The sequence below is a fragment of the Vulpes lagopus genome, chromosome X (genome assembly GCF_018345385.1).
Source record: "Vulpes lagopus strain Blue_001 chromosome X, ASM1834538v1, whole genome shotgun sequence".
Lineage (NCBI taxonomy): Eukaryota > Metazoa > Chordata > Mammalia > Carnivora > Canidae > Vulpes > Vulpes lagopus.
This window is the reverse complement of record NC_054848.1, coordinates 10,266,909-10,285,998: the sequence shown is the minus strand read 5'-3', so window position 1 is coordinate 10,285,998 and position 19,090 is coordinate 10,266,909. Positions and strand designations below refer to the sequence as shown.

The 19,090-nt window shown below is 51.3% G+C and overlaps 1 protein-coding gene across 4 annotated transcripts in view; it reads left to right on the top strand.

Moving 5' to 3' along the window:
* The window catches only part of GPM6B (glycoprotein M6B), a 160,733-nt gene that overhangs the window by 98,841 nt on the left and 42,802 nt on the right, over positions 1-19,090 (top strand). For 2 of the 4 annotated variants that reach the window (XM_041741672.1, XM_041741673.1), the window contains exon 1: positions 16,178-16,446. The exons of 1 other annotated variant lie outside the window; for it this stretch is intronic. In XM_041741672.1, the coding sequence (XP_041597606.1) occupies positions 16,386-16,446 (61 nt within the window). In that variant the 5' untranslated portion in view covers positions 16,178-16,385. Of the gene's footprint in view, positions 1-16,177; positions 16,447-19,090 lie in introns of those variants that run through there. One more of the 4 variants, XM_041741674.1, reaches the window with a different exon arrangement.

Genomic DNA, 19,090 nt, shown 5'->3' with positions numbered 1-19,090 from the left:
GTATTTTGTGAAATACATGCATGTGTTTCTGCAAAGATGTAATGTGTATTTTAGGAAGAATTATCTCTGTCGAGTGCGTGCATTGCGGATTTGGCATTTGGGCTTTATCCTAACAGAATATTTACTTTGATAACTGTGCATCAGGCAAAAACAAGAGCATGTTTGGCTGAGAGTCAAGAAACCTGAATGTTTAGTCCTGTCTTTCCCAATTACAGACTAGAAAAGGAGAGGAGAGCTAGACGGTTTTAAAATTTTCCTCCTGCTTTAGAATTCGTTGTGTGCGTGACATTTATTTTAAGCTGGACCAGAAAATCAGGGAAGAACTGAACAAAACTCTTCTCGTTGTGGCTTCTGTGAAGAAATTCTAGATTGACTCCAGTAACTTCATCTTAAATGCCTAGGTGGTAAAATGAAGGTAAATGGCTTGCCCTCTCAGGGCCCTAGGTGACATTGCCACCTCCATGGCACACCTCCACGGCACACAGGCATAGTACTTGGTACCCTCTTCTCTGAATCGACACCCATCATTTAGCGGCCACTTTGAAATCACAGTAGCCTATTCTGATTCCACTTGAGTATATGATTAAATGACCTCAAATTGTTTGTTGATTGACAACATAGAATGAACACGGTTGGTTTTTAAGATTTATTTGAGACAGAGAGTGCGTTGCGTGTGTGCGCACAAGTAAGAGGCGCAGAGGAGAGGGAGTGGGAATCTCAAGCAGACTCCGTGCTCAGCGTGGAGCCCGATGCGGGGCTCCATCTCATGACCCTGCCATCATGACCTGGGCTGAAAGCAAGAGTCAGTTGCTTAACCAACTGTGCCACCCAGGCAACCCTAGAACGAACATGTTTTAAAGTATACTGGCATGTCGCCAACATTAACACCTGTCCGCAAACAGGGGAAGAGTTTTGTCCAATGGCTTGTGAGGTCAGTGTGGAAGATGGCATTCACCTGAGCTGGTAATCTTTTTTTTTTTTTTTTAAGATTTTTATTTATTTATTCCTGAGAGACAGAGAGAGAGAGAGAAGCAGACCCAGGCGGAGGGAGAAGCAGGCCCCACACAGGGAGCCTAATGCGGGACCCGATCCCAGGACCCCAGGATCATGCCCTGGGCCAAAGGCAGGCACCAAACCGCTGAGCCACCCAGGGATCCCCCCTGATAATCTTATCTTTAAAAGAAAAATAGGTTTGTTATAGCGAGACGTCATGCCACTGATGTAGAAAGGATCATTGTAGAATTTAGGAGGAACCATGACTACCTGACCCGGGTACAGTCCCCCGTAACGTGAGTGGGCCCTTGGCTGCTGTGCACTTGGCTGCGGCACCTGCAGTGTTTGGAAGCAAACATAAGGGGCTCTGGGAAACCAGGAGGTGACTCCAGCTAGTGCTTTGGCAACGACAGAGATTCTGGATGGCTAAACAAACAGTGTTGAAGATGCAAGAGAAGAGTTTGGATAAAACTGATTCAGAAGGTGGCCATGGGGGGGGGTCACTTTTTTCTAATGTACTGTTTTTGAAATGCGTTCAGTTCACAGATTAAATATTTAACTAGAAAAAAGAAAGCAGGTTATTTTGGTGTTACTTGTTCCTCAAGAACCGATGCTGGTTCCTGGAGATCCGTTGCCTGTTAAGAGTGTTCTTAAATCACCTATTGAAAATCTTCTAGTTTTTCCAGCGGAGAGCGAGGGTTCTGTTCTGTCTTAGAAACCGAGGGCGCCGTCGGAGTCCGTCCTCAGCATCCGTCTGGCTTCAAAGCGATGACCTATAGCAGCTGGGCAGCCAGGCCCCAGAGTTCTTTCGGGGCTCTGTCGTACGCTCTTGGCACCTAGAGTCACGATTTTCCGTTTTTGGCAAAATCGTAAACTTGCACATGTAGCCACGCTGCGTGCAACCCGAGTCCGAGCTAAGGCCGTGGAGACCCAGCAGCTGATGGGCCTCATGTCCCGTGTCCATTCCCTGAGGTCGGGACCTATATGGACATCAGTCCTCACTTTTTGCCCTTTCCTTAGAGATCCTGCGAGTCTGTTTGTTCCCCAGGAAGAAGACGTAGTGTGCGATTTAATAATGTAAAATAGTATATTAGATTTCAAGGAGATTGCTCAGATTTACTCTCCACTGGTGGCTTTCCTACACCCTAGGATATCTTACGTCTTACCTGGCAGGGGTGGTTATTTCAAGTCATCTCGGTGGTTTCCGACTTGGAGAACCCACTGTTTTAGTGGGGTGCAGGACCTACGTGAGTTCCTCCTGCTTTGAATTTCCATCCCAGAAAATAAACAGAAGGGGCAATTTAATGAAAAAAAAAAATGTGACTGTATTTAAAAGTATGTGGTTGGGAGGTCTTTTTTATTTTTTCGCTTCTTAATCGGGTGTGTATGGGGGGGTCTTTTTTAGTGTAGACTCTCATCAGCAGCAGACAAAATGAAATTGCTCACATTTTTGTGCAATTCGTATTTTATACTAATTCCGGACCACCCAGTGGCTGACCCAGCGAGACCCTGGTTTTCTGTAGCCTTCCATCTGAGGGCTTTTGAATTACATGTCCACAGGTCCTGGGTGTTTCCCTGAACTAGCAAGAGCAGGCATTCTAATACCAGAAAGTAGATTTCAAATACTCCGTCAAGCTACGTATTGGCAAATCTCAAGTAGGCCGTCAAGCTGTACGTTGGATAATCGTACTCTTCTGTAAACGAGCGGTTTTCAGACTTTGGTGTGTTGATCGGAATTTGGGGTGTGACTGCTTGTCTGGGTTGTGCATCATCCATCTGAGTAGGTAGTTTGGGGAGGTCACATCTAGAATAGACGAGGGGAAGATGACGCCACGTGCTTAACCCAGAACACCTCAATCCCCCCAGCAGTTCAAGGGCTGACAAATACCATAGTCTTCCTAGCCGAGCCTACCAGTAGCCTATTTTTTAAGTGTTAAAAGGTACATAATTAGTTGTGGTTATACAAAAAAATATAATCTCTGATCTATGAAAAGATCTTAACCAATTTTAGGCTAAGACAGTCTACTGGATTTGTGTTTGGGGGGAAAAAACCCAAAACATTATAATATCAAGTTCAGTTGCTTTTTTTTTTTTAATTTAAAGATTTTATTTATTTATTCATGAGAGACAGACACACAGAGAGAGACAGAGGTGGAGGGAGAAGCAGGCTCCATGCAGGGAGCCCGATGCAGGACTCAATCCCGGGACCTCAGGATCACGCCCTGGGCTGAAGGCGCTAAACTGCTGAGCCACCAGGGCTGCCCTCAAGTTCAGTTTCTGTATTAGTCTACTGCATAGTACCAAGTTTTATCCATTTTCTTTTATATATATATATATATGTAAAGACTTTATTATTTATTTGAGAGAGCACAAGCAGGAGGAGGGACAGAGGCAGAGGGAGAAGCAGACTCCCCACTGAGCAGGGAGCCCGATGCAGGGCTCCATCCCAGGACCTAGGGATCATGACCTGAGCCAAAGGCAAGCACTTAACCGACTGAGCCACCCAGGTGCCCCTATCCATTTTATTTCTAGAATATATTTTTAAGTGAGTGATCACTTAATTTGGTGATCACTTAACTGGTTGCCACTTTCTTTGTGGTCTTAGCATATGAAGAAAATAAGTGTAATGTGACCACTCTGAGAGGTTAGAGGGCACGGGTCAGTGACATCAAGGCAGAGAACAGCTTGGTTGGGCCACATACTTCCAAAGAACCGATGGTTGGCACCTCACTCCAAAGAATGCCGGGAGCCCGGTGGAATCAATCCATCGCAGGGTGTTCAGACGTCCGTTCGAGCGGGCGAAAGATGGTTTGCCCTGCACAGTTGAATGACTTAGGTGGACAGGAACAGTGATGGGGGAATAGGGGCTGCAGGATTCCTTCTGTGATATTCTTTTATTTCTTATGACCATCCTGCTGCACTGGTCACTTAAGGCCCAGTGGCCCATAGAGGCCGGACAGGCTTCACAAAGCATCTGTCCTGCCTGTGACAGACGAGAAAGCAGAGAGAGGCTCAGGTGTGAACAGCCCAAGTCCTCGTGGCGGCAAGTGGCAGAGCCAGGGCTTACCCAGTGTAAACACAGCACGCTGGTTCCCTGGTACTGATTTGGAAGCTCACTGAACTTTCCATGCCTTGTGGGCCTACTGGGATTCTGTGCTCACGGGCCATCATGAATGTCGTGTGCGGGTCGGATGACAAGGAGCTCGGGGTTCCTCTGCTCACGCACCTGCCCCAGCGTCCGATCAGACTTCATTTGCAAAATACAGACTTACAGATGAAATTATTAGGAATGCCAAGACCGTGACATCAGAGCATTAAACCAAGCTTGAGGCTCTTCGTGAGGGCAGGGCTCTCTGTGCCTTTTTTTCCTTTTTAAATAAAAAATCAGAGGCAAATCTAATTTGGTTCTGAGTACCCAGGTGTTAGCAACATCCTCCAGATTCCAGAAACCAATTTTGACAATTTGTTAAAGAGCGCCCTTGGAGACACATCTTTTTTAATCTCATTGCCTTAGTCTTCTTAGCTCCATTTATTTATTTGCAGCTTAATCACAGACCTTGCCTCCCAGCTGCACCTCCTCAGGGAGGTCTGGGGGAGATGTGGGAGTCAGGAGTGCCCTGAAAGATCCCGTCCAGCCGGACAAGGGCTCAGAAGTGAACCCCTCGGGGACAGGGAAGGGTGGGGAAGGATGTAGAATCGCCGGCTCTTCCTTGCTCTCTCTGCCGCCTCCTTGGACCTGCACGAGGGTGGTGGGAGCATAAGAACTTGCAAGATAGAAATAGTCGCGCTTCCCAAGTACCACGTAGGAGGCGTCGTGCCGAGGCTTTCTGTGCAGTCATTTGCTCACTGCCCTACCGCAGCCTGATGAGCGAAGCGCTCCGTGGGCCCGGTTAATAGACGGCAGAGCTGAGGCTCAGGAAGGCCCCGGGCATCAGGGGCGCGCCCGCGGTGGTCCAGCTGGGCTGCAAGGGCTGGTGGGCTAGGATGCGCACGTGGGCCCCGCTCACTGGGGAGGAGTGTCGCTCTGTATTTTACCAGAGGTTTGGGTGGGGGGGGGGGTGGCACCAGATGACCGGGTTTGGGAGAATGGAGCTGGTTGTGCAAGAGCCGTTCTGAGCGAGTCCTGGGCGGCCCCCCGGGCTCTCTGGGTCCAGCAGCTGATGCAGCCGGTCACCTGGTCACTCGGGCCCTTGTGATCTTCAGCCACCGCCCGACTCCTGACTTCCCAGCCTTGGTATCCAGTGGCCCGAGTTGGGGTTCAGCTCAGCCCCTGAGCAGCCGTGTGACCCTGGCCACGTCCTTTTGGCTCCCTTTGGTCTTAGCTTCTCCATCCCGGCGAGCGAGGAGGTGGGTTGGGGCTCCTGCGGCAGCGGCGGTCCGTGGGCCCCGTCGGGTCCTGGGCGCGGGCCTCTCGGTGCCTCCCGAGCTGTGTCCCGCATCGCGGGGGACCGTGGACCCTCCAGATGCTGCGCTGAGCCTGGCCGCTGGGCTCCGCGTCCTGCCCGCCCTTGTACCTGTAGCAGGTGCAGCCGGCTCCGGAAGTGAGCTGACCGAGGGTCCCTCGTGATGACTTGGTGACCGTGCAGGAGAGCGGCCCCCAGGGCTCTCTGTGCTCGCTTGTTGCCCAGGTCAGCAGGAAGAGCACTGCGGAGCATGGGCTCAGAGGGGTCCCGTCCCCCCGAGGTAGCTGGGGGGGGTGCCCACCTGATAAGGTGCCTTTACCCAGCAGCCCGATGCAGAGACACCCACTAATGCACACACGGAGGCCGCTTTAGGGAAAGCTGATAGTGAGTCCCGCACCCATCGGGGCGAGGAGGGGGCACCGCCCCTCACCCGGACTTCTGACGTGTGAAGAGGCCGCATCATCTTTATCCTCACCCTGCCAGGCTCAGCCCATAACTTTCCAACTTCCCTTGTGAGAATTTTCACAGCCCACCTGCCTTGTGGGTTAACCTTGAACTGGGAAATGTGTGGCTTCCTGCAGCAAGACAGGCCAAAGATTTTGAGACCCACCTTCCAGGGCAGCAGGGGTGCGGAGGGGGGGTGACAGGGATAGGGTTGGATCCAGGTGGGCGTCTTTGTCTCCCCCCTTTGGGGGGGAGCAGATAAAGGCAGTGGCTTTCCAGTGTAGTTAGGTGTTTGTAACTGAGACGGGGGTGGGCGGGATGCGGAGAAGAGAAAAAACGAGTGGGGTGAACCAAGGAGGCCCTCCCGAGGGAGCAGGGCTTTGGAGCTGTGCCTTTCCAGAAGGGAAGAGGAGCTGGGGAGGCGGTGTGGGTTGGGGTTTTGGCAGATGATGTAAGGCAAATGCCCCGCAGAGCACCCCAGGTTCACCCCGCTTTGAGGCTGAGCCACCAGCTCCCTGGGTAAGAGTGTCCTCTGGCCACGTGCTTTCTGGAAAGCTGAGCAGGCACCGTCCTGAAGACATGCCTGGGATCCCAATAGCTGCAGCGGAACAGCTAACGGGGGCTCGGACGGCCTGTCCTCGTCACGTCGGCTGGTACATGTGTGGTGGATGCGAACACTGGGAGCCGTGGCGGGAGAGCCCCTGGACCGGGCGCCACCCTCCCCAGGACCCGGAGCTCCCCAGGGACGGGATAACTCTGAAGCAGGCGTCAGTGCAGCCTGCCTCCTGGGGTGCGCCTCGTGCGCACGGCAAGAAGTGGGGATTTGGCTGTTTTAATCAAAACCACCTCCTCATCTGATCCTCGTTGGGCCCTAGGTGTGGTTCCATCGCACACCTGGGGGGGCCACTTCTGTCCTGTGTGATGAGCCGCACAGCGGGGTATGGGGCATCCTTTATCTCCCTCCCGCTCCTTCTGTTCTCCTACCCCCTGGGGTTCCCTGGGGTCTCTGATTCCCTGGAGACTCAGCCCCGCTCCAGGCCCTGAGCAATCTGGACGCGGGGCGAGCTGCCTGGGACCAACAAGACTGCCTTCCCTTCCCTTATGTCACCCCAAAAGTGGGCCAGTTGGTTCCTCCGTCTTGGGGCTCTGAAGGGGCCCCAATCCAGGAAGCAGGGCACCCTTCACATCACCCCCCGCTGCCTTTTAACCTCCTGATCCGATCGCCCTTGCCGCCGCCTCTTCTGAGATGGAATTCCTTAAATCTTGGGTCCGTTTCTTTCCTCTCGTTCCCCACTTCCCGACTCCCACTTTCCAGGGGGGTGCTCTGTGCTCCCCGCGGCTGGCCCCCCGCCTCTCCCCGGATCTCGAGTCCTCGCTCATCCGCCTCTGCCAGCACCTTAAATCTCTCCACCCGCTGCTACACTTGGGGCCTCTCTTCCTTCCTGTGTTCCTCCTGCCTTCTTGTCACTCCCCGATTTACCTAGAAAGCCCTAGAAAGCCAGCTGCGCTCGCCTCTCCTGGCTTCCCAAGACTTCACTAGCTGCCCCCCCCCCCCCCCCCAGGGCTGGTTTCCGCTGTCGTCTTTCTGTTAACACTGGTAAGGGAGCTGGAAGTCTGCCCCTCTGGCTGCCTTGACTGTGGACCACCTCTTCCTTCTCGAACCTTCCTCCTCTGGGACACGGCCCTGCCCAGGAGCTCTTCCAACCTCTGCAGCCTTTGAGAGTAGTGCTTCCGCTGGACAGCCCCTGCCCCTGAATTGGTTGGCCCCGGTAGGCTCTCCCCTCCGGACCCTCTCCCAGTTGCAAAGGACGTTCAGGGGAGTTTTTGCCAGGAGAGAGAGGTTCGTCAGCCCTCCGGGTTTGCTTTTGCAGCTGTCACCGTTAGGGCGGCTTCTGCGGCTTCATGAGGACACTTGCTGTCATTAAACAGCCGAGGAGATCGGGAAGGGATTGGGCTGACACGGGGGCTCCTGGGTGCTTGCTCCTCGTGGCCCGTATTAGCCAGTTTGGGGGGCAAGGGCCGGCCCGGGGGCCACCTCCACCATTAAAGAGGAACACCTGCCCCGCTGGCCTGTACTTACGGAGCTTTGTAAGAGTTTTTATACACATCATCCGAGCCGATTTGTCATTTCCTATAAAGGAAAGTATAACACGCATAGAGGAGGGACTGAGGAAATCAGGAAAGAGCAATAAGAAATCAAAAGGCATAAAAAACCCACACTGGATGTGAAATTAGAAATTTCATTCTGGTAAAGGGAAGCCAAAGCTTTGCCAAATTGATAAAACTCTGGGAAGGTCCAGTCATGGAAAGGACCCAATTCTAAACAATCCTCTTTCACATTTCTGGCTCTCTATTTCTACTTCTTGTGTGTTTTTTTTTTTTTTTGATACAACATTTTGAACACAGCACAGAAGCATTAATATTTTGAATATTGTCTCTCTATGAAAAGCACCTTTTCTGCTTCAAAGGTAAGGTTTAAGTGTCTGTAATTCTTTTGTAATTCTTGTGTCTGTAATTCTTTTCCCTCTAAGGCTCAGATACTTGCTACTACAACATATCTTTAATTTTATCATGGGGAATATGGTGAAATACAAGTCACTTAACAAGAATTTCTTTTATTTATTTATTTTTTAAAGATTTTATTTATGAGAGATAGAGAGAGAGAGAGAGGCAGAGACACAGGCAGATGGAGAAGCAGGCTCCCTGGGGGAGCCCAACGCAGGACTCAATTCCAGGACCCTGGGATCATGGCCTGAGCCCAAGGCAGACGCTCAACCACTGAGCCACCCAGGTGTCGTCCCTAGGCCCCAGAAATTGTGTGGAAAGAATAGGTCTTGGAAAAACTCACTGGCTGTGAGTTGCTTGTCTTGATTAGAGGTGGTCAGCATGATGTCTTCCACAAATGCAGTCTTAGCTCCTTACTCAGGCGTGAGAAGAAAGGACTTGGGGAATCTGGAGGGCATGCTGGCTCATGAGAAAGGAGGGAGCATCCATCACCAGGAGAGGATCGATGATCTATAAAGGCTGTCAACTGAGGCTCCTAGGTGGCCCAGTCGGTTAAGCACCTGACTCTTGGTTTTGGCTCAGGTCATGATCTCAGGGTCATGGGGTCAAGCCCCCAAACGGCGCCATGCTTAGTGGGGAGTCGGCTTGAGATTCTCTTTCCCTCTCCCTCTGCCAGCGCCCCCCCCCAATCCCCAGCATACACACATGCACATGCTTGCTCTCTCTCAAGTAAATAAATCTTAAAAAAGAAAAAGCAAGCAAGCAGTGACAGAATGGAAAGAGAGGTAAGTGGGAAGGAGAGGAAGGAGGCTCTGACCTCTGGAGCTGTGGGGCCACAAGGAGAGGCTGAGTCTCAGGTACTAAGAGGCTGGACCTTGGGGGCAAAACTCTTGGTTGAAATGCGCAAATTTCAGAGGAATTAGTAGTTTGAATAAATATGGAAACATCCCTCTATGGTGACTGAATGACTCCTCACCACGAGGAATCATTCTGAGGCCAGAAGAAACCTATAATATCATTTCAGGAAAGTGGAAGTGATATAGAAGTATTGGGGTCGGGCTCCCTGGGTGGCTCAGTGGTTTAGTGCCTGCCTTTGACCTAGGGTGTGATCCTGAAGTCCCCGGATCGAGTCCCACATCAGGCTCCAAAACATGGAACCTGTTTCTCCCTTTACCTGTGTCTCTGCCTCTCTCTCTCAGTCTCTCTCATGAATAAATAAAATCTTTAAAAAAGAAAAAAAAGAAATGTCGGGGTCCAGGAGTGAACAGTCAAAAAAAAATTCTTGACAAGACTTCAGTGCAACAAGGGGATTTCATTAAAGCACAGAGCAGGACTCTCGGGCAGAAAGAGCTGTCCTGGCGTTGCAACGGGTGACTGATTAGATGCTCTCAAGTTGGGAGGGGGTTCGGGGCAGTGTAAGTCTCCAAGGTATTTTGGAAACAAGGTTTCCAGAACCTTGACGGGCTAGCTATTGTTGGGAAAAGGTCATTTATTACTGTTTCTTATAAAAACTCTGTCATGAGACACTTCAGATATGTATCAGTGGGTCATATGCTGGGGGGATGATTGCCAACACATATTGGGGGGCGGGGTGGTAGAGATAAAAGAAGTTTCCAAAGGAATTTCTATATGTTAAAGTAGACTTGGGATCCCTGGGTGGCTCAGAGGTTTGGTGCCTGCCTTCGGTCCAGGGCATGATTCTGGGGTCCAAACATCGAGTCGCATATCAGGCTCCCTGCATGGGGCCTGCTTCTCCCTCTGCCTGTGTCTCTGCCTCCCTCTCTCTGTGTCTCTCATGAATAAATAAATAAAATCTTTAAAAAAAAAAAAGTAGACTCACAGAATCTGGGGGTCGCGCTAAGATTGCCTTTTGCCCTTAGCAAAGTATTCACATCGAGGCAGCTGAGTCCCTAGAGGAAGGTCACTCTGCCTGTTTCGGGGACTTGTCAGTGCCCTGTAGGCAGTAAGGACATTTAATTTTTTCATTTGCCTGTTCCCCACCTCAGAAGGAGTAGGCATTCGACAAGCTTTATTGATAGCCCTGTGACCTTGATAAGGATATGTAGGTAGATTATTGTGCCTTCTCATGTGTTCATCCCACTCTTGATGAATTCTCAGTTGCCTGAACAATCGCGGCCATATAACATAGAATGGTGACTCAATTTCTGGCATGCACTTGGTGCTTAATGAACCTTGGCTGAATGAATGAATGAATGAATGAATGAACGAATGAACGAACGAACCAGTCCACTAAGTAGGGGGACGTCTATAGTGGCCTACACAAGAATCTCTCCCTGTGGTCTTGTTATGGCCAACACTTCCGTCAATTATTTGGGTCACAGGCATATGAGATATGTAAGGCAAATTTACTAGGAGCCTGTGAAATTGTGATTTATTATAAGAAATAAATATTTGGTCTTCATCCACTTCTGATGCTGAGTTCCTGAAAGCCTTGGACTTTCCTGTAATGGCGAGCCACACAGGTGCCTTTTTTTATGTTAATGAGGTGACTTCTGGAAGCTCAGGTTGGGGGCTGGCTACCAGTGGAGCCAACTGTGTGATTAGAGGGTTGGAAGCTTCACTCCCCACCTCTGGCAATGATTGAATCAACTGTGCCTCTGTAATGAAGCCTCCATAAAACCCCCAAATGACTGGGTTCATTGAACACATGGGGATTTGGGGACAGTCCTGCGCTGGGAGAGGGCTTGGAAGCTTCCCACATTTCCCCATACCTTGTCCTGGGCAGCTCTTTGTTTAGCTTTGGATTCATATCATTTAACATCGTTTATAATAAACCCATAATCTAGTAGGTAAAATGTTCCTCTATGTTCTAGAAGCTGGTCTAGCAAATTAATAGAATCCAAGAAGGAAGGGAGTCCTTGGAACCTCCGATCTATAGCTGGCCAGTCAACCCAGACTTGGAATTGGCATCCGAATTGTTGGGGGATGGTGTGTGTGTGTGTGTGTGTGTGTGTGTGTGTGTGTGTGTGTTGGGGGGGTGTCTCGTGGGACTGAGCCCTTAACCCGTGCCATGTGACGCTGTCCCCGGGGAGATGGTGTCAGACTTGAGCTGAATTGTAGGACATCCTGCTGGAGTGGGGAACCCTCGACACGTACACGCACACGGTGCACCTGCTGGCCGAGCTGTTCATCACAAACCCGGGCAGATATTAAAATGGAATCGATCACAGAGAAAAAAGTCAAAATTATCTGGACACATTGGGAGCTGGATCACGAAGGCAGGCACAGGCAGGAGCCCTAGGCATGAGACGAGCGCGTCACCTGGACCCTGGGAGCATCCTCTTCCTCTTGGCTCCTTCCTTTCTTTTTTTTGGGGGGGGGAGCAGCAGAGGGAGAGGGAGAAGCAGGCTCCGCGCTGAGCAGGAGCCGGAGGCAGGGCTCCATCCCAGGACCCGGAGATCATGACCTGACCCGAAGGCAGCCGCTTCACCGACTGAGCCCCCCAGGCGCCCCCTTGGCTCCTTCCACCGTATTTGACAACATCGGACCCTCCGTGTAGCGCTTCGTGGACCCTCCTCGACTTCCTCCTCCCGCTTCGGCCTCGCCTGGCTTTTCTCCCCTTCCCTCCTTGGCCCCTCACCCCCCTTTCAAGTTTTCGCTTTCCTTTTCTATGTAGGATCCCGGGGTCCCTCAAGGCGCATCTCAGTGGGGTTGGGCCGCGTCCCTCCCCGGAGTGCACCGGTCATTTAAAACGCACCTGCCGCGGAGCGGGGAGTGGGGAGCAGGGACATCCCGGAGCTGGGGCCCCGACACGGGCTCTGTCCGCGGGGCCCCTACTCTAGGGGGACAGGGGACGTCGAGGACCCGCCAGAGGGGCAGCGTCGGTCTGCTGAAAGCCACGATGAAAACCCAAGCAGGGCCACTGTCCTCACCTGAGAGTCGGGGGGCGGCGGAGGGGGGGGGCAGAGGGTGGCACCTGAGCAGAGCTGGCCTTGGCCTCCCCCGGCTGCTCCCTGTGCGTGCTCGGCCTTCTCCAGCCCTCTTCTGGCTGCCGTCCCTGCCCCCCCCCCCCCGCACCCCCCCTGCTACACGTCTTCCCCCTCCCTCCTTGGGGCCGGGTCCTTGCTCACCCAAGCTTCCAGACTCCCTTTCTCAGCCTTTGTTTCCCCCCAGGCGCTCCGATGCAGTGAGGTGGCCCTGGGGTGGTGCCTTCCTCTGCGCTCTGCCCCTCCTGGTCCCAGCATGACCTTGAGCAGAGCAGATCTGTTCTCACTCCCCCACCCCACCCCCAACCCCGGCCTCACCTACCTGATTCCCACCCTAGGGCTCAGCCTCCTCCCTCCGTGTGTTTGCCCCCCCTCCCCCGCACCACCCCCAGCACACACTCCCCCTGTGCTCTGCACCCTCTGTCCGAAAAATCGCCTCCCCCACCCACCCAGGGTACCGCTTCCCTTTTTCTGTGCTTTCCAGATTTTCCTGGGGTGCACTCCCCCTTCCCTTCTCTCCTCCTTCCTGCTATTTTATCTGCCCTTCCCTCCCCTCCCCTTCTCCACCCTTCCCTACCCTCTCCTACCTGGCAGTTCCCCACCATCCAGCAGCAGTCAGCTCAGCCCTGCCAAGCTTTCCCCAAATTCTCTTTCCCTCCTCTCAACTTCTTTGTTGCGATGCAAGAGTCCTTGCAGCCCCAGCATCGCCCTGCTTCAGGAGGGTCCTCTGTGGGTCACCTGGAGACAGGCACCATCTCTTGTGAAGTCTTGTGCTTCTTGTAGATGTTAGCACTTGTTAGGCATGTTTGTGGAACTGGCTGGAATTCTACAGAAGACTTGCAAATGTTGAACCACGTGAAACTACTGTTCATAGTCAATATTATTTTTTTTAAGATTTTATGTATTCGTGAGAGACACATAGAGGCAGATTAGGCAGAGGGAGAAGAGAAGCAGGCTCCCCACAGGGAGCCCGGTGTGGGACTTGATCCCAGGATCCCGGGGTCAGGACCTGAACCGAAGGCAGCCGCTCAACGGCTGAGCCACCCAGGTGCCCTCAATATTCACAGTTTTGTATGGTTTGATCCAACGTAGCCATTTGGTGTCAATGCTTCTTATTCCTGTCGTGGCTTTCAGAAGTGTTCTCTTCAGGCGGACTGACTTAACTCATGGGGCCCAAAGGATGCTTTTCAGCTTTCTGAGACATTTCCCATCTTACTCATTCTATGTGTCCGATTGTTCTGGCCAAAAATGGATGCAGACCTCAGAAATGTCATAAATGTGTACTCTCCTTTCTTGCTATTAACGATTTTTCTATCATGCCTTTTCCAACTCAGAGGGTTTTTTGTAGACATCAATGAGATTTTGAGGCTGTTTGCACAGTGACAAAGGTAACTTTTAGTGTCATCTGACATTGTCAGCCCAGTGAAGAGAAAATGGTGAAGCTGTGAGCCCAGTGAAGAGATGGTGAAGCTGTGAACAGGGCGGAAATGGGGAAATGCTCATTTGCATATTGTTCTTTAAGGTGAAAGTGGATCAAGGTATCAACCTGAGAGCCTGTGAATATTTTGTCTCAATGGTTTTGATTTCTAAGACTGATACAGAAACCAGAGTTGGCCTTAAGTTGAAAATGTCTTCCATATTGAATCTAGAGCGTCTTCCATGTTCTGCCTTCAACGTGCAAATGTTGAACCATGTGAAACTACTGCTCATAGTCAATATTATCATAATTTTTAAAAGAGTTTATTCATTCATTCATGAGAGGCACTCTAGAGAGAGAGGCAGAGACACAGGCAGAGGGAGAAGCAGGCTCCACGCAGGGAGCCCGATGTGGGACTCGATCCCGGGTCTCCAGGATCAGGCCCTGGGCCCAAGGCAGATGCTCCACCGCAGCCACTCAGGGGGCCCTAACAATAATATTCTTAAGTAAGAGCCAAGAAAGTCTTCTGTCCTGCCAGTTCCACGATTGCATGGTCTTGGTAGACACTTTGAAAACAAAACCAATAGCCTAGCCGGTCACGATGGTCCCCTTTGGTGCTGACTTGAATTTTCTTTTGGTTTTCATTGTCCCTTAAACTGCCAAGAAGATAGCAAGCAATGGTTGCCACCTTTTGGCATGAATGCTCTTAAGTAGCCTTTGCAAAAATGTGCAAGACCCTCCTGTTCGGGCGCATCATCGAATTTTCTGGTGGAGGTGGGGAGATCACAAGCGATTTCTTTCCGAGCGTGTGAAGTGTCAGGCTGCCGTGCTATTCCCACTCCTCTTGCCATGAGACAACAAAAGGCTGGGGCCATAATTTAAAGGAATAGTTGATTGTGGGTGTGGGTTTCTAGAAGGATGGTTAAAGTGAGAAGCAAGAAGTAAAATTAGAAGAAAATGTTGGAACAGGCTAAACTGGTTTTCACAATCCTTTCTGGCTTAACCAGGGGCCAGAGGTATTGAATGTAGAAGGTTTGGGGGATTATCTCAAACTAAGGCATTAAAAAACCAGGTGGTTACAGGATTTGGATTTGGGATCTCCCACAGTTTTTTTTTTTTTTTTGGAAGTGTTGAGCAACAAAGCGCCGAACCTTGGATGAGCTAGGAGAGGGTGGTCTCTACCTTGTCTTTGTGTCCGCTTCTAAGGTGGGTGCTCAAGCCAGCCAAGTGGCAGGGTGTCTTCGGGTGGAGAACCCTTCACCCTGTGGTTTTCAGGGTTCATCCCGGTAGTTGACTGGAGTTCCTATAAATATCTTGGATAGAGGCAGTGAAGGTAAAGGGGTCAAGCAAGTGCTTCAGTCGTGGTACAGAAACCAGCAATGCTTGGACACATATGGCTCATGACCATGATAAAGGCTTTTCTGTCCTTGGCTGGGCCGAGGACTGTGGTCCCCTAGGATGTGGCTATGCAAGAGGAGCCGTGAAAGCAGCGGTCAGTCATTATTGGTACAATAATAGCCTTTATGCTGGACATTTAGACCGCTCTTGAAAACAGCCTTTTGACTTGGGGGGAGAGGTTCTGATGAATAAAGCTCTATATAGAACCATGTCCAGCAAGAAAAAGCATCCTCTTTCCATTTTCTTTCCCAGAAGTCCCCAAGATGTGAGCCAGATACCCTTGTAGCGTGTTGCACTTACTTTTAACACATGGAGCCATACCTCTCTGTGAATCGGGCTTGAGCTCCGTTTCCCTTGCTGTCACAGGTGTTGGTTCGGGACAGGGAGCAGGTTGTAATTGTAATGCCAAATTGCATCGGCCATTGGTTTTTTGTTTTGGGGCGGGGGAGGGGGGGTGGTTTAAAAAGATTTTATTTATTTATTCATGAGAGACAGAGAGAGAGAGAGGAAGACACACAGGCCATGGGAGAAGCAGGCTCCCCTCGGGAGTCCGATGCAGGAGTCGATCCTGGGACCCTGGGGTCACGCCCTGGGCCCAAGGCAGAGCCTCAGGCGCTGAGCCCCCAGGCGCCCCACATGCAGCCATTGCTAAGTCCACGTGTGGGGTTTCCCTCCCTGTTGGGTATTTTTCCTCCTCCCTTTCATATATACCTAGTGCAGAACGCTGTGTGCGCATCATTGTCCGTACATATATGTTTAGGAGCCGCGGCTGGCTGCAGATCGCGGGCAAGAGGGATGCTAAAGCGAGCGGGTGCGGGGGCGCCCCGGGCTCCTCCTGGGCAGGGTGGGGGGGGTGGACTTCAGCCGGAGCGGGATGACCCGCGAGGGGTACCCGCAGCCTGCACCCCGGGGCAGGACGGAAGGAAGGGGCTTGCGCGGGAGGGCGCCCCGCGGCGCAGTGAGGGGGGGTGGGGGGGCTCTCCTCTCCCCTCCCGTCCCCTCCCCCCGCCGCCTCCGGGCTGTGACGTCACCGAGCCGCTCTTCCCCGAGAGGGCCGATTAGCATTGGGCGGGCGCGGCCGTCGGAGGAGGCGCGGGGCTCGCCGTCTCGGGGTGCTCGCTGACGGCCGCCGGCGCCGTGGAGCAGCCGGCCCGGGGACACCGGCCCGGGGACACCGCGGCCGCCCGCCTCGCCGCGGGGCAGAGCCCACCGTGAGCCGCGCGCGCGTCCAGGAGCCGAGCCGGGGCGCCGGGGCAGAAGCGTTTTTGGGGGGACGGCATGAAGCCCGCCATGGAAAGTGCCGCCGAGGAAAGCGCCGAACAAAGCCGGGACAGAAAAGGTACCCAGCGCCCTGACAATAGCCCGGGTCAGGCTGTCCCCCGGGGGGGCTCTCCCGGGGCTTGCCCGCTTTTGTGTCGCTTCGCAAGCAGCTCCGCATCGAGCCCTCTGGCGTGGTCTTGCTTTCTGGGTGGTTTGGGGTTTTGGAGGGGGGACCCCCTCCTGGCTGATGTTAAATTAATAGAGTAGCCCCCGCTCGGCCGTTCCGGGTCCAGATCTTCCTGCCGCACGGGGGGACGCTCCGGGACGCCCGCAGTTGGTCACCTTGGGTACCCGAACCGGGGAAACGGTCTCTCCTGCTTTTTCTTTCTCTTTTTTTTTTTCTTTTTTTTCCCATTTAATATAACGAGTCATAACTTAGGTCCCACGTTCTGCATGTTCTGTTCCCGGGGAATGCGTTGTTTTCTGCTAATGCTGAGGACCCCCCGGAGGGGGACCCAACCCAGAAACAGGCTTTGGTGCAGCTAAGGCCGTAGTGATTTTGGGGACATTTGCTCCTCTTCTTGTTGAATATGGTAGTCCTCCAAACAGATCGGGCCCTGACTGTGACGGGGACCCACTGCTGACAGTGGGAGCTTCGGAGCAGGGACGTCACCTCTGTCACCTAGTGCTAATGCAAAGGGGGGGGGGAGGGGCCCCTGCTCTCGGGTCATGGGAGATTCAGAGCAGGGAATTCAGTAAAGGTCCTGTCCCTGCAGGGGACTCTTGCCACACTGTTGACACAGGCAGTGGCCTTTTTACGGACTTAACATGTTTTGCAGCAAGAAAGTGACAAAATAGAAGCTAAAATTAACCCGTCTTTTCCTAGATAAAAACTGATCCCAAGGGTCACACCCCATAGAATCAGCTCAGCCACCCTTAAATGACAATGCGGTGAGATGCCGCCCACCTCTCTTGCTCCCAAAGTTACAGACTATCCTGAAGGCGCGAGGACATTTTCCGCACCTGCAGTGGCTCTAATATCGCCAGCCTGCACACCAAGGTTATTTCCCACGGCCTGGGATCGAGTGACAGCCCCTAAACAATAGTGACTTTCCGGGGTGGGAGCACAACTCCGTTTTACTTGTGAACGTGTTGGTTGAACTGTCTAAAACTGCCAAAATAGTCAACCATTTTACACCTACAAACATGGCAATTTCAGGCATTTGAGCCTCACAGCAGGCTTGGATAGAGGCTGCTTGTTTTTATTGGGAATTTCTTCTGTACCCCATACCCTAATGACATCATATCCTAAGCAGAGCAATTTCATTTTTTAGAATCAATTAAACTTCGAAGTATGATTAAAATCTGCATGACGAAAGCATCTGCATAACATGAAACTTGCCATCTTAACCATTTTTTTAAGTATGTGTTTCGGTGGGGTTTTACGTACATAGCATTTTAATGTTACAATTGGCAGCTTGATTCACTGCCTGCATGCAAGCTACCGCCCCTCACCAACAGAACCAAACAAAAACCTTGCTTTTTCTTGTAGGTCTATATTTTTGATTTATATGAATGACCGAATAGCAATAAGAGGAGCGCTGGGGAGTGTTTATGAAGCTGAGGAATGGAGATAGAAGTAAGGATTGATCTCCGTGACGATTAGAGATGAAGTTTGCGGGGCGTGATCACGTAATAGTGCTGTGGGGAGGAAGCCTCTCGCAGTTTACAGCAACGTTTTCCTAAAGCACATGATTTCATTTAGTGCGCACGGTTTTTATTAATATGGTATTTGCCATATTAATAAACGAAATTAACCATTGATAGGCCATTAATAAAACCATTTTGATCTCTGCAAAAAAAGACATGCCTTTCTTTTTTTTTTCTCTCCAAATGCAAGCAAGGAGCATAAAGCCAGTAAAAAATCCGTATTACACAACTGTGCATCTCGTCCTCATTCAGGCTTACGTACGGACTGCTATTATTTTACGTCAATTAAGTACTACTTACTAGCAAATCTGCAGGCTGCACTACATCTACTGACTGTCAGTAGGTGAAACCTCGTTAGCTAGCTAGCTAGCTGTGATTTTAGAGACAAAATTAGAAGCAAGAAGGAATTTCTGGAGGGACTTTAAAAACTGCCAAAATTGATAGACACTAGCTGTTAGGGTAATTAAAAAATGCCAGGTGAACACAAGCTGTTGTCACATGTAGAGTTCAGGTGTGAGTAAGCATACGGGCCAGGGCGTGTGTGTCACCACTACAGCCACAGGGGTTGTGGTCACTGTGTGGCCTGCCACCAATGCTGATTTGGAGGATGGCTTACCTGCTAATCTTCATTTAGACAAACAAGTTCATGTGCCAGCTGCACCCAAGTCAGAACCCACACAAGTATCATCTTTGTCATTTCCCAGTTGGCTCGCCCATTGTCATTCTAGGCGAGCACACACACGCACACACACAAGAGGCACGAGGTGACAGTCACAGATGTTTCCGCCTGCTTGTCACTCCAGTGTCCCTTCAGATTTAACTTCAAATTTAGAAGATAAATGTTGACTTCATTGAAATGTACATTTAAAATCTTGACATAATTGGACACTGCATTATATAATCCTTGAGCTGGTGGGTCTGTTTTTTTTTGTGGAGGTTTTTTTTTTTTTAGGCCTTTCAGCAAGGGATTTAATTTCCAAAATTTAATCCTATACATTTTGTCACTTCCCACA